This window comes from Panicum virgatum, chromosome 9N (genome assembly GCF_016808335.1).
Source record: "Panicum virgatum strain AP13 chromosome 9N, P.virgatum_v5, whole genome shotgun sequence".
Lineage (NCBI taxonomy): Eukaryota > Viridiplantae > Streptophyta > Magnoliopsida > Poales > Poaceae > Panicum > Panicum virgatum.
In genome coordinates this window covers 69029919-69044487 of record NC_053153.1, presented here as the reverse complement: position 1 = coordinate 69044487, position 14569 = coordinate 69029919, and the positions used below count along the sequence as shown (strand labels likewise).

General features: G+C 55.1%; 3 protein-coding genes across 3 annotated transcripts; 2 read left to right on the top strand and 1 right to left on the bottom strand.

The window, feature by feature from the left end:
* The first annotated feature begins 619 nt into the window (after nt 1-619).
* On the top strand, nt 620-3670 carry LOC120688594 (ankyrin repeat-containing protein ITN1-like). The gene is made up of 4 exons (XM_039970957.1): nt 620-860; nt 959-1753; nt 2065-2474; nt 2579-3670. The coding sequence occupies exons 1-4, from the start codon at nt 839-841 to the stop codon at nt 3410-3412; spliced, it is 2061 nt and encodes a 686-aa protein (XP_039826891.1). The 5' UTR covers nt 620-838; the 3' UTR covers nt 3413-3670.
* Nucleotides 3671-6025: 2355 nt separating this feature from the next.
* On the top strand, nt 6026-9119 carry LOC120687201 (ankyrin repeat-containing protein At5g02620-like). Its single transcript, XM_039969193.1, has 3 exons — nt 6026-6295; nt 7047-7498; nt 7607-9119. Exons 2-3 carry the CDS (start codon nt 7090-7092, stop codon nt 8896-8898), a joined length of 1701 nt encoding a protein of 566 aa, XP_039825127.1. The 5' UTR covers nt 6026-6295; nt 7047-7089; the 3' UTR covers nt 8899-9119.
* A 3096-nt stretch (nt 9120-12215) lies between these two features.
* On the bottom strand, nt 12216-13504 carry LOC120693482. Its single transcript, XM_039976928.1, has one exon. It carries the CDS (start codon nt 13359-13361, stop codon nt 12381-12383), a length of 981 nt encoding a protein of 326 aa, XP_039832862.1. The 5' UTR covers nt 13362-13504; the 3' UTR covers nt 12216-12380.
* Nucleotides 13505-14569: the final 1065 nt, after the last annotated feature.

Sequence of the window (14569 nt, the reverse complement as noted above, 5' to 3'; positions counted from 1 at the left end):
GCCGGATGGTGGTGGCATCGCTCCCCCCCCCCCCCCCCCCCCCCCCTTTGCAACGTGAGATTTGAGCTAGGCCCTGTCAGTGGGGCAGTAGCCCGCCACGAAGCATCATCTACACTGCCGGGCGAGGTGAGTTCGCATGTGCCTTGTCTTGGAAGCATCTCGTAGCCGATTCGTTAAGATTTCGCTACCAAGATTTGTTGTCCGGAGTTTTATCTGTTGTGGACAGGAGTGGCTGAATAACATTACAACGATTTAGGCCTTCCAGATCATATGATTTTCTTGACAAATCTAAATGACCCTACACGTCATCTCCCTATATAATACATCACCCTATTTTACAATGCTCACCGTCATGTTGCTCTACGGCCATGCCAATGCCATCACCATCCTAGATAGATATTGTGTACGAGTAATAGATTAACACGTCCGTAATATTACACGAGATGGATTTGTTTATGTAAAAAGGGGCATGTGATCCTGACAGACACTTGCAGAAACAGGGAGATAATTATTCAGCTTGGAAAGCGCCAAATGGCCATATGCAACGCATACCGGCAGGTGGCCTGGCGCGCCAGGCCCAGCCACATAAACAACAGTGGAAGCGGAAACCCAACCTCCTCCGTCACACACCCACACAGCAGCGCAGCGGAGAAGACCGCGACGCGACCCCACACCACCCCCAAGCCGAGCGCGAGCGGGATCCCTCCCGTCCGTGTTGCCCTCTGCCTCCTCCTCCTCCACCCCGTCGCTTCCGTGCCATCCGCGGCTCGCCTCCCCACCTCCCATTCCCGGCGCCCGATGCCTCCCGCCCGCCCGTAGCCGCCCGACAACGACCGCCATGGCCGCCGATTCCGTCAAAGGTGCCCGCCTCTTCCTTAGCCCTCGGTTGCTCTGGTTCGATTCGTGCCCCGTTGGTCGATCGCTCAGGGATCGCGCCTCTCGGCTTTGTTGCGCGCAGGGGTGGCCGACCTGGAGATCGGGCTGGCGTCGCCGGGGTCGGAGGGCGCGCCGTCGCCGGCGTCCAGCGCCGGCGCCTCCGGGGAGCGGCCCGACCAGTCCCCGGCGCGGGCGGCCAAGCGCCCCGGCCTCGTCATGTCCTTCTCCGGGAAGCGCCTGGACCAGTCGCCGTCGCGCCCGGTGCTCGTCATGTCCCACTCCAGCAACCGCCTCGACCAGTCGCCCGCGCGCCCGGTGCTCGTCATGTCGCGCTCCAGCAACCGGCTCGACCAGTCCTCCCCGGCGTCGTCGCCGTCGCTGGCGCCCGCCAGGGGGCCCGTGCTCGTCATGTCCGGCTCCAGCAATCGGCTCGACAGCTCGCAGCCGTCGCCGTCGCCGTCGCCGACGGCCGCGGCCGCCGCGGCGCCGGTGCTGGTGCTCTCCAACTCCGGCAAGCGGATGGACCAGGCTGGGCGGAAGAAGTACGTCAAGCAGGTGACGGGCCGCCACAACGACACGGAGCTCCACCTCGCCGCGCAGCGCGGGGACCTCGAGGCCGTGCGCCAGATCATCGCAGAGATCGACGCGCAGATGACCGGCACCGGCGAGGAGTTCGACAGCGAGGTCGCTGAGATCCGCGCTGCCATAGTGAACGAAACCAACGAGATGGAGGAGACTGCTCTGCTCATCGCCGCCGAGAAGGGGTTTCTTGACATCGTCGTTGAGCTGCTCAAACACTCCGACAAGGACAGCCTCACAAGGAAGAACAAGTCTGGATTCGATGCTCTGCACGTCGCTGCAAAAGAGGGCCACCGAGGTTAGCATCAAATCCCCCTCGCATCACTAACCATCCTGATACCAAGTTGATCTAAAGATCAGTCTCAGTTGATCGGTCTTTAATTCGAACATTTACTCTGTTACACTTTAATCAATCGTCATGATCATTTGTTGCTATACTTGATTACAAAGTCTTCCAGTATCAGGTGCTGAAATCAACCTGTACTGATAGAGTATACTGGCTGTAGCGTATCATCACTTACATAGTTATATAGAATTACAAGCTAGTGAACGAAGCCTGCTTCCATTTTCAGTTTTTATGTATACTTGTTTCATGACATTTGTTCATAGATATTGTGAAGGTACTTCTGGACCATGATCCATCCCTCGGGAAGACGTTTGGCCAATCAAATGTGACTCCTCTCATAACTGCGGCCATTAGAGGCCACACTGAGGTGGTCAACCTGCTGCTAGAGCGTGTCTCTGGGTTGGTTGAATTATCAAAAGCGAATGGAAAGAATGCCTTGCACTTCGCTGCCCGGCAGGGGCATGTTGAAATTGTGAAGGCTTTGCTAGATGCTGACCCTCAGCTTGCTCGGAGGACTGATAAGAAAGGCCAGACTGCTCTACACATGGCAGTGAAAGGAACTAGTGCTGAAGTTGTTCAAGGGCTTGTGAATGCTGATCCGGCTATAGTCATGCTACCTGATAGAAATGGCAATTTAGCTTTGCATGTTGCAACCAGAAAGAAAAGATCGGAGGTATTATTCTGCCCCGTTCATCTAATGTAAAAGAGCATCTATCTTTTGTTTCCTCCATACAAAATGCACCTTTCTTCTGCTCACAGGCTTGTTTCCTTTTGCAGATTGTAAATGTGCTTCTGCTTCTTCCAGATATGAACGTGAATGCGTTGACTAGGGATCGGAAGACTGCATTTGATATAGCAGAGGGCCTGCCACTATCAGAGGAGTCTCAAGAAATAAAGGAGTGCTTATCCCGTGCTGGTGCAGTGAGAGCAAATGATCTGAATCAGCCTAGAGACGAGCTCAGAAAAACAGTGACCGAGATAAAAAAGGATGTACATACTCAGCTTGAGCAGGCCAAAAAAACCAACAAAAATGTCTATGGTATCGCAAAGGAGCTAAGGAAACTCCACAGGGAAGGCATCAATAATGCAACAAATTCAGTCACTGTTGTGGCCGTGCTCTTCGCCACGGTGGCATTTGCTGCAATCTTTACAGTGCCTGGCGGTAATGATGACCATGGTGTAGCGATAGCTGTGCACGCTGCAGCCTTTAAGGTCTTCTTCATCTTCAATGCCATTGCCCTCTTCACCTCGCTAGCAGTTGTGGTGGTTCAGATAACACTTGTTAGGGGTGAGACCAAAGCAGAGAGGCGGGTTGTCGAGATCATCAACAAGCTAATGTGGCTGGCTTCGGTATGCACGACGGTTGCATTCATATCCTCCTCGTACATTGTGGTGGGGCGGCACTTCCGGTGGGCGGCGCTTCTGGTGACCTTGATCGGCGGGGTGATCATGACCGGTGTGCTTGGGACAATGACTTACTACGTGGTGAAATCCAAGCGCACACGTAAAATCAGGAAGAAGGTGAAATCAACAAGGAGGAGCGGCTCAAACTCATGGCAGCACAACTCGGAGTTCTCAGACTCGGAGATCGACAGGATATACGCCATATGAGTCCAGTACCAGCTGATTCCTCCAAACCATTTGGCAGTGATACAACACGAATGTAATTATGAACATCGATCACGACCCTTTAGATGGGGGTTAACTTTGTACATTCCAATAAGCTGGTGTAAAACTGTCATTCCCCTTGTTCCTGAATTAGCAGGAGGCGATGGTCTTGGTTGTATACTAATACAGATAGATTGGTCATCAGAATATATATTATATGCGCAGCCAGTGTTGTGCTCCTTATGCATGGCCTTTATTAAATTCATCTCAGCCGTTAGTCAATTTAAATGACAGTAGCATGATATATTTGGATACCCTGCTTTTGATATTCTGTTCTCAGGGACGCATCCATGGAGAAGAGACAGAAGAACGGGAGATCCTTTTTTCCAGTCGTTTTCCACGACAGGTGAGAGGAGAGAAATTCGCTCTTCTGATATTCTGTTGCTTAGTGTTTTTTCTCTGTAGGACAGGACACCCTGGAGCTGGAGTGCACTTGGAAGACACGGTGATGGAGACGAGCAATCAGGAGGTATGAACTGAGACGAGAGCCTGGCGCCCTGGCCACAACTTGATCGCCGTTCGTGTCACTGCAGTGTCTGGATTCTGAAAACCGCATGCGTGGAAGGTCATCAGATGGTAAAGGGTCTAGAAGGAGACTGACACTAGAGGTGGTGGTGGTTACGCTTACGCAATGGAGAACCCAAAGCGTGAAAGCCGTGTGAAGTGAAGGCACTGACGGATGACCCTGTTGACTTGTTATCTCGGAGTCAATGCAATGCTCATTAGTACTGATTGGTCGGTCGATTCAATGATTATCTTCGATTAGCAGGTGAAAAGCACACTGTGCCTGCAACGTATTCAGGGCGATATTTCAGGGTTTCTGACGGTGGCTGCAAAGATCACACTAATATAGTAGCAGCTATGGGTGTGATTAAACTTTTTTCTTGATAAATATACTAGTTATTAGCTGTGAACTTTTACAGTTCAGAAAGGATGGGAGGAAAGAAACCCTAGTGACCAAAGCAGGAAAAGTCTGCCGAACCGAAAGGATGGCCACTTTACAATTGTTACTGTCGTTTTCGTTCCTTCGTGACGAAGTTCAGTGAGTGGGCTCATGGACTGATGGATGGAGGCTGGAGATCGTCGTCAGTGCGCCACCACCGGAAACACGATTTCGCTTTGGAGCTTTACGCATATGCGAATCTTGTAAAGCTCCGCGCTTTGTAGCATGTATGTAAAGGCTCAGGCTTTCTAACTAGTAGTTTGCAGTACAGGAGAACGTTCTTATCAAATCAGTGATGCATGCAGCTGATTTTGCTTGTTTTATAAAAAAAAAATAGACGTATAGTCCGCGCATATTGAAAATTCAAAAATTCGCATGTTGTTGTATCCTTAAGATTATACTATGTTTTACCATACATCACTCTGTTCATTATCGTAAATTATATCTTATTGTTGGTTAAAACAATTCAAATATGATCTACCTATAATAACAATTTGATTTATTGAGCTTTAATAATATTATGCATATAATTATTCTTATTTTCATTTTATTTTGATTAATTGTTGTTAGCTTTAGTTTTTATTAATAGTATATGTTTGTAACTGATACATAGCTAAATGATATTTTATATTTAGTTTTTCATAATGGCATTGGTGGGTGATTTTTAATTAGGCACAGGGGTATTTTAGGCTAATTTTATTATGATGGCAGTGGCGGGTAATTTTTATTTTTCTATTTTTCTCCGATTAACGTGGGAATTTCTAGGCCTTGAGAGCGAACGTGGAGGCTCCGTTTGTTGGCCAAATAAAAAAAAATCTTAGAACACATTCACGTACGTCGATCATGAATAGATGTGTTAATTAATGATTCTTAGCTGCACCTCCAACCCTTTTTAGTTCCAAATTTTATACTACTTCTCCAAAATTAAATCTTATTTTGGAATATTAGTACAAAATTTTGAATTAAAAAAGATTGGAAGTGCACTTAAGAATTAGTAATTTGCACCCCTAATCATGAATTTATGATCATGGCCTGTTCTGATGCTGTCCAATTTGTATGGTGCAGTATAATGATCACTGCCTGGGTTCAGACTTCCGAGAGTTCGTGAACTGAATTGAGCATCGACAGCGAGGTCTCAGCACGAAGCGCAGGAGTCGCCGGTCCATCGCCTGTGATAGGTTTGGAGTGGTCGGCTAGCAATGAGAACCGTTCGATCGCCCCGCAGCCTCCGTCCTGGCCGTTCGCTGATGTGTCGGCATCTTCTTATTGCCACTTGCAGCGTCAACGGTCAACGCCCACCTTTCGCTCTCTCGTCCAAAACTATTGCTCCGTCAGCACCCGAACCAAAGAGCTGAATAGTAGCGGATAGAAAATGACACGCACCTCCTTAACGCGTGAAATCGAAAATAACACAGGATAGAACAACATCATGAACGAGCCAAATTCTTTTTATTTTCAAAAACAAAAACAAAAATCTTTGCTCACGCCAAACATTCGCATCGGCGACCAACTGCTTCTGCTTCCTGACGATCACTATAATGCAGCGTTAGTTATGGAGCCACGTCACGGCTCGCAATTAGCCATGCTCGTTTCTTAATTTAGCCAGAAGCAAACGAGCGCCGCAGAGAACCTTTTTTTTTCTTTAATAAAAGGCAACCAAAAAAAAGAAACCTGGATGAATTTGATTCCATTTTCCCCTGGCTGCTCATGCGTTGATCCAACTGGGGATTTGTTTATCGCGACCGGCCAGCCCGGCCCTTGTCTTCTCCCGCGCATCATCTCGCCGATCCCGGGCGGCCCGGCTGCGGACGGATGAGGGGGCCCCATGGCTCACATGGACGCCGCGAGCCGGTTGGGAGGGACGCGCGGAGCTCGTCACGCCGGTATGTTTGTCCCCGCGGCCCGGCCGGCCGGCCACTCATGTGTGCGTGTCCGCCCGCCGCCCCGCTCCTGCTCGCGGCGGGGATGGCATGGCATGGCATGGCGCCGGAGATTCTATAATCCCTAGCGCGATCCCGGATTCCCATCGCGCTCGCGCTCGTTTAGGCCGCCCGCCGCCGCTGCGATCGCGCTCCTTTTCGATCCCGCTAGGGTTTCTTATGCGCCACTGCTGACTGATTGATCCTGCCGCCGCCGGCTTTTCGCGGCGATGCCTGAGGTGGAAGGCTTTTCGCGGTGGCGGTTGCGTTCGCGTCGTCACGAAACGGGGGATGCGGGAAGATGATTGAGAGGTCGGGGCGCGTTTGGGTGCGGTCGGTTCCTAGATCTCCTGTGTAACTCTTGCGTGGTGCGGATTGCGTTGGGATGCCATCGTGTGGGTAGATGGGGTGGGAAGGGCACTTGCATTGCATGGCCTTGCTTTTACAATAGGTTGCTGGTTCATACTTCTTCTTTTTTAAATTTGGTCGACCTTTTGTCGCTCTTCTTTTTATTCGCTCCTTTTTCTTGGGTTTTATTTCCGCATTGAGCTGGGATTTGGGAAAAAGTTATTTGTTTCTGAGAGGGGTCTAGAATTGGGAAATTTGCAGTAGGTGGATTGGCCAAGTGGGCGAAAAGGAGACGAAAAGGCAGGAGCTGAGGAAATGTTGCTACATGCTGATGGAGTGATGGGTGGTTCATCTTGTTTCTTGGCAGCCATTGTTGGTAGCTGCATTCTGACGACGTGTTCCCGAGCTTGATGGAGGCGAAGAGCGACCCGGGCGAGGACAGCAGGCCGGCGGCGCAGCCCGAGGCGACGACGACGACGTCGATGGACTCGCCGAGGGCGTCGCAGGCGGCGACGCGCCGCAAGAAGATGACGAAGCAGCTGACGGGGAAGCGGGACGACACCGCGACGCACGCGGCGGCGCGCGCCGGGCAGCTCGTCGCCATGCGGGAGATCCTGTCGGGCAAGGACGCCGAGGAGCTGGCCGCGGTGCTGTCGAGGCAGAACCAGGCCGGGGAGACGCCGCTGTTCGTGGCCGCCGAGTACGGGTACGTGGCCCTGGTGGCCGAGATGATCAAGTACCACGACGTCGCCACCGCCAGCATCAAGGCCCGCAGCGGCTACGACGCGCTCCACATCGCCGCCAAGCAAGGGGATGTAGGTATTGATTGATCGCCATTGCCAGCCTCTCGCTCATTTAATTTGATGATGAGATGGTACATTTAAATAATTTGTGCCGTCAAATATATATGTGGCATCAAATATGCAGACGTGGTTAGGGAGCTGCTGCAGGCGCTGCCGCAGCTGTCGATGACGGTGGACTCGTCGAACACGACGGCGCTGAACACGGCGGCAACGCAGGGGCACATGGAGGTGGTGAAGCTCCTGCTGCAGGTGGACGGGAGCCTGGCGCTGATCGCCCGGAGCAACGGCAAGACGGCGCTGCACTCGGCGGCGCGGAACGGGCACGTGGAGGTGGTGCGCGCGCTGGTGGAGGCGGAGCCCAGCATCGCGCTGCGCACGGACAAGAAGGGGCAGACCGCGCTGCACATGGCCGCCAAGGGCACCCGGCTGGACATCGTCGACGCGCTCCTCGCCGCCGAGCCGGCGCTGCTCAACCAGGCGGACACCAAGGAGAACACGGCGCTGCACATCGCCGCGCGCAAGGCGCGTCCCGAGATCATAAAGCGGCTGCTGGCGATGCCCGACGCGAACCTGAACGCGATCAACCGGTCCCGCGAGACCGCGCTGGACACGGCGGAGAAGATGGGCAACACCGAGGTGGCCGAGCTGCTGGCGGAGCACGGCGTGCAGTCGGCGCGCGCCATCAACCCCGGCGGCGGCGGCGGCAAGCAGGCGCGGGAGCTGAAGCAGCAGGTGAGCGACATCAAGCACGAGGTGCACTCGCAGCTGGAGCAGACGCGGCAGACGCGGGTGCGCATGCAGGGCATCGCGAAGCGCATCAACAAGCTGCACGAGGAGGGTCTCAACAACGCCATCAACTCGACGACGGTGGTGGCCGTGCTGATCGCGACGGTGGCGTTCGCGGCCATCTTCACGGTGCCCGGCGAGTACGTGCAGGACCCCGGCAGCCTGGCGCCCGGGCAGCAGCTGGGCGAGGCCAACATCTCCCACGAGACGGCCTTCATCATCTTCTTCGTCTTCGACTCGGTGTCGCTCTTCATCTCGCTGGCCGTGGTGGTGGTGCAGACGTCGGTGGTGGTGATCGAGCGCAAGGCCAAGAAGCAGATGATGGCCGTGATCAACAAGCTCATGTGGGTGGCCTGCGTGCTCATCAGCGTCTCGTTCCTGGCGCTGTCGTTCGTCGTGGTGGGCCGCGCCGAGCGGTGGCTGGCCGTGTCCGTCACCATCATGGGCGGCACCATCCTGGTGACCACCATCGGAACCATGCTCTACTGGGTCATCGCGCACCGGGTCGAGGCCAAGCGGATGCGCACCAGCAAGCGAGCCTCGCTCAGCCGCTCCCGCTCCTTCTCCAACTCCGGCATGTCGGAGAGCGACTGGGTCGAGGAGGATTACAAGAGGATGTACGCAATCTGACGACCGGTGCGGACGTAGCAGGATTTCACATCCGTGCAGCGAGCCGGGCTAACATTTTTGTTTTTCAGTAGCTACTACTACTACTAGTAGATCGCATTTTTGTTTTTTTATCACTAGCTAGATCGCAATTAGTACGTTCGCTGAACTCTTTGATAAAGACGGAAATTTCCTTTTTCGAGAGGATCGTGTGCAAGTCTTGTTAACTAGGCCGGATGGGCTGAGATACCTGCTCTGCTGAGCATATGGCCTAGTACACAGCCAACATAACTTTTGGGCTGAGCTTCCAAGCATTGCTCAGCATATGGGCTAGTCCGCGGCCCACAGTTGATACTGGTTAAGTCAAGGTAAAGTTTCGATGGCGAGTGACTTTGCAAATGCAGTTAGAAGTTTGGAGCATGATACTCTGGGAGTCTACAGCCATATTGTCAAGTAGATCAAAGCAGATGCTGCAGCCTTCCAGGGGATGGAATTTGTTCATGAGAAGCGAGAATCCAACCACGACGCACGCTGTTCAGCTCAGTCGGCCGGCATGTTTGGTTCTTTGATCCGCCAGATGGTGTATGTAATTCTTATTCGGCCACTTAATTGATGAGTGCTGAATCCCTCAAATAAAAAAATTAAAGTTTCGATCTATATATATCCATCTTGTTTGTATACTGCATGAAGAGGCTAATAGGGTGGGATACTGCGTGCCGAGAGATTTGGATGCACAACTGATATAATCTATCTTGTTTTATTTGAATCTCAGATTCTAAATTGGACCAACTCCAAACCAAATCGATAAATTCGATATAAATATAATAGATTCCAAATACTTGCATTGGAATTAATGTGCTCTTCTTTTCTTAAAATCTATCCTTGCTATTTACAGCTTTTACGCTCATAGTTTTGGCTAACTAAATGTAAACTTCCATTTTGCAAAAAAAAGGTTAATTTAAACCATTCAACGTCAACACTGTTGAGATGAAGAGCGGATAGTAAAGTTGGCCTAGGGATCTACATGCTTAGAAGGCGGTTAAAATTAGGGGGTGTTTAGTTAGTGAAAAAAGTTTAGGTTTGGCTACTGTAGCACATTTTATTGTTATTTGACAATTAATATCTAATCATAAATTAATTAGTATTATTAGATTCATCTCGTAGGAATCAGTTAGACTATATAATTTGTTATTTTTTTCAACTGTATTTAATGCTCCATGCATGTGTCCGAAAATTTGATGGTATGAGAACTGCGCAATTTTTTTTTGGAAACTAAACGCAGCCTTATTGTGTAACAAAGGAAGTTAGATCAGACCATCGACACTGAATAGGGCTCCTACTAGTAAAGATACCGCTGGGCTCTGACGCTAGTACAGAGACAAAAACAAAACTCTTGGCCAGACTTGAGCGAGCTACCGCGAGGAGTTGACCTTGTACTGCTGCAGCACAGCTACGGTTTTCCTGCCCCCGTGGGCGAACGGCCGGCCTCCTGTACCTGCAGGGTCGAGACACACGTAAAGGCTGGCCTGGCCCTCCCCTGTCTCGCCGCGACTACGACCCGTGCACGCCAGTGTGTCGCGCGGCATCGGTATCCTCGCGCCGCCCGGTCCGGTTGCCATCGCCTTTGCTCCAAAACATGCGCGCCCGCACCGGACGCACTGGGCCACCGGCGCATGTACGCGGCCACGGCCAGCGCCAGCAGCAGCCATCCCTATCGCCATTGGAACCGGGTCCAAAAGGCCTCATAATACTATAGCGCTGCTAGTCTAGCGCCCGTATTCCCTTCTCTCTACAGGGCCGGGCCAGAGCCCGGAGCAGCAGCGTGGCCGTGGCACTGAACCCGACGCGTCTCATCTTCACCGGCATCTCGTTCTCGTCACATGGCGAGGCCGAGGCCGAGGCCGAGGCAAAGGTCTTTGTCTCTTTGAGAGGTCTCGTGCCTTTTACCGCTACTCGAGTGGTGGCGCTGGCGCCTTTGCCGTTGCCTGGAGAAAACTAGGGCAAAGGGGCCGTGGCCAAGTTGCCCCGTGCAAAGGGGCTTTTATCATCTCCGGCTCCAAAGCGTGAAATTTCTCTGGCGTTGCTCAGCTTTGGGCGATCGAGTCCTGCTCCTGCACGTTCCCAGCGCGCCTCTCCCTACTGCCTTAGCCTCGGAAAAGTAGGGAACCCTTCGGTGTAGCTCGATCCTAAACATTGCAGTAAGGAAAGGTAGCCAGAAGGTGGAATCAGGATACGGTTGAGCACAGCCGAAGCCAGTCTTCACTGTCAATGTGCTTTGACTTTTTACAGCCAAGTGATTTACTACTGATTCAGACCATCTGATCCGTAGACAAGCAGCCATCCAAGTGATTTGAATCAAGTGCCATTGTGTTCTCGACAATCTTCATCAACTTGCTTGGACGTCGGATCATAGGTTCAGTAATCAGCAGTTCAGCGTCAGCAATCACCAATCAGCAAGGCACATGTCTTAGTTTAACTAACCCAGCTAAACCGAGTTCGTGTTCAGGTCTGTTTTAGTTTTATTTTACTCTCATGAACAAGGAACATGCGATTCTTGTCACGGTCCGTGTCACGCCATTGAATGCGGTCAAAGAATTAAGACCTCCTAGTACCACCAGTCCACCACCACCGCGACCGGGACAAGAAAACAGAGGCCCCCGTCAGGTCATGTGCGGCCGGCCGGCGAGCGAGCTGGTGGTTGCGCACCAGCAGCATCCCATTCCCAGCATCCCACCTCGCGACCTCCCTTTCCGGCCTTCAATGATGCCGGCGCTGTGGCCGGCCTATCGCGCTCCCCGCTTTTCCTCGGCGATCCGCCCGCCCATCATGCCGCCGATCCACCACTCCACCACCCAACCCCATCTCCCAGCGGCATCGCCGCTAGAATAAAGATCTCACGTCCCCGCCCCGAGCGTCCGGCGGCCCCCGCGATTCCATTTCCATCTCCCTTTCCGCCCCCCGCGAGCTCCGTTCCGAGACCACCCGGCGGCGCCGGCGGCGCTCGTGGTCGTGGAGGTGGGGAGGGGGGCACTGCAGTCTGCAGCGGCGGCCGGCAGCTACTGCTGGCGTGGCGGTGTGTACTGGAAAAGCTCTTCCGCGCTGACGTTGCTGCTCTGGCGGTCTTTACTCGCACTGAATGGGGGGCGGCCGCGCCGGCAGCTGGTCAGGCGATCCTGAACCTGAACCGGCAACGGCAGACCAGGAGTAACGCCAATGAAGACAACGTCAACGTGGTCCTGTTGTAGTAGCTGTTTTTTTTTTTGCAAGAACAAAATGGCGTCATCTACAGGGCACGGCACTCTGAAACCTGAATGGAGCTCAGAATGTTATTTGGTCAGCTCTGAAACTGCGAACCTTAAATTCCTTTTCTGTTTTTTATCTGGAGAATTTGGCTTACGAGATGAGGTAAAAATAGTTTTAAACGCGCTCGTAATCAGCGAGAAAAGAGGATACGCTTCACATTATTATCGTCATCACTTTTGAACTCCATTTTGCACACGGCACTGCTAGTGGCAGTAAGCTACGGCTGGTCGAGCTGGGATGCCAGGCCAGGAGGGAGCGGAGCAGAGGGCGGCGTCGCTGACGCTCTTCCTGGCGAGCCCGAGCTGCTGGTGCGACCGCTTGCAGTAGGCGATGGCGCCCTGGATCAGGCCCTCGGACTCGGACTCGGACCGGGCGCTGCTGCTCCGCTTCAGCGCCGGGCCGCCGCCGCCGGCCCCGGAGCTCCTCCGCGCCGAGGACGAGGACAGCGGCTTCGCCGGCGGCGCGGGGGCAGGCGCCGCCGCGGCGTGCCGCCACTTGATCACGCCGGAGAAGGACTTGCGCTGCCGGACGGCGGCTGCGGCGAGCTCCTCCTCGTCCATCAGCTTCTCCTGCTCGATGCTGCTCCGCAGGGTGGTCGGCGCTGCCCTGCCGGTGCTATTATGGTGGACCTGGTCCTGGTGGCAGCCGTTCTTCATTTGACCCAACGGCGCCTTGCAGCAGCTGCGCTTGTCTTCGCCAGACGGCGTCTCCCTGGCCCTGGGCAGGACGTCTCCGGCGCCGCGGCATTGCTCGTCGGAGCACGACGTCCTGGCGAACAGCGACCGGAAGAAGGCCCGCGACGCCAGCAGCTTGGCGTGCAACGTCCTCGCGGCCTTCCTGCGCCGGGAGCCCTCCTTGCGCAGCCTCACCACGGGCGACTGCGCGTCGCGGAACCCGGCGGAGTGCGAGTGCTGCAGCGGCGCGACCGTCGCGGCGCTCCTCCTGCCGGCGCCGCCACAGCCGCCGCTGCCGGCATCAACGTCCTGCACCTTGCCGCCCGGCCTCGGGGGCGCGGCCGCCAGCCTGCCCCGGCAGAGCAGCTCGTCCGCCGCGCCGCCGCTCCGGCGCACCCGGAACTCGAACTCCCCGCACGAGCTGAGATCCAGGTCGATGTACTCCTCCACGAACGAGCACACGCTAGCCATTGCGGCGCCGCAGTGCTGAGCCGTGGCTCGGGGGCACATTGCTCGCTCCGACGACGGGCCGGGGGAATTGGGGGAGGAGAAGATGGGTTAATATGGGGAGGCAGCTTCAGGAGTTTGAAAAATTTTATGGGCAAGCAGTGGCAGTGGCAGTGTGGCAGCGCAGGGAGGGATCCATGAAAACAGAAGAGTAAATTCCTTATATGCCATTGGAAAATATAACCCATTCCTTCTATGCCATTGAAAATTACCTCATCCCTTCAATGCCATTGTTTTTAATTTTCCATTCCCTCTATGCCATTGGTGTCAAAAATACTAACGGAGCAGTTAAACTGAAAGACAAAAGGACAATAATACCCCTGGCTCCTATTCCTTGCCCTCTCTCTACTACCACTGACGTGTGGGACCCACACGTCAGATTAATCTTCCGGCCGCCGGCAGAGGAAGCAGGGACCGCAGCCGCCGTGCGAGCCCGCCGTAGCTCGCCATGGCCGGCGCGAGCGGAGGGAGGGAGGGAGGAGGGGGCGCGCGCGGCCGGCCAGCGGGAGGGAGCAAAGAAGGGGAGGCCGTCCGCCGCCGTCCCGCTAACCGCCGCCACAGCGGCCCCATGCCGCGGCCGGGGGAGGGGAGGCGAATAGCCGGGGGCAGGCGTGCTCGCGCAGGCCGGCAGCGCTCCGAGGAGGACGGCAGCGCGCCGGCGGGAGGCGTGGCCGGACCAGCCATGGCCGCGCGTGGCTCTGGCCGCCGCCGCCATCCCCGCAGCTCGCCATGGCCACGCGCGGCTCCGTCCCCGAGCAGGGGAGGGGGCGGCACGCGGGCCCGCGGCTCTCCGAGAGGCCAGGCAGGGGAGGGGGCGGCGACGAGGCCCGGCTTGGGAGGGGGCCACCGCGCCGTCGAGGGCCGAATCGAGGGGGGAGGAGGAGAGGGCCGTGCCGCGCGGGTGGAAGGAAGGAAGGAGGAGGAGCGGCGCCGTGCGTGTGGGAGGAAGGAAGGAGGAGGCGCTCGCCAGCCACCTTCGCCCCGCCTCGCGCTCGCCGGCGAGGGAGCAGGGAAGGAGAGGAGAGGGAGGACGGAGAGGGAGAGAAGAGGCGGAGGGGAGGGAGGAGCGCCCCTCCTCCCTCGCCGTTGGGCGAGCTCGCGCCGCCGCCTCTCCTTGTCTTCCTCCCTCGCCGCGGGGGACCCCGGCGGCGGCGAGCTCCGCCGAGCTCCTTGAGCCTGCGCGCGCCTCGCCATGGCCGCAGATCCGCGCG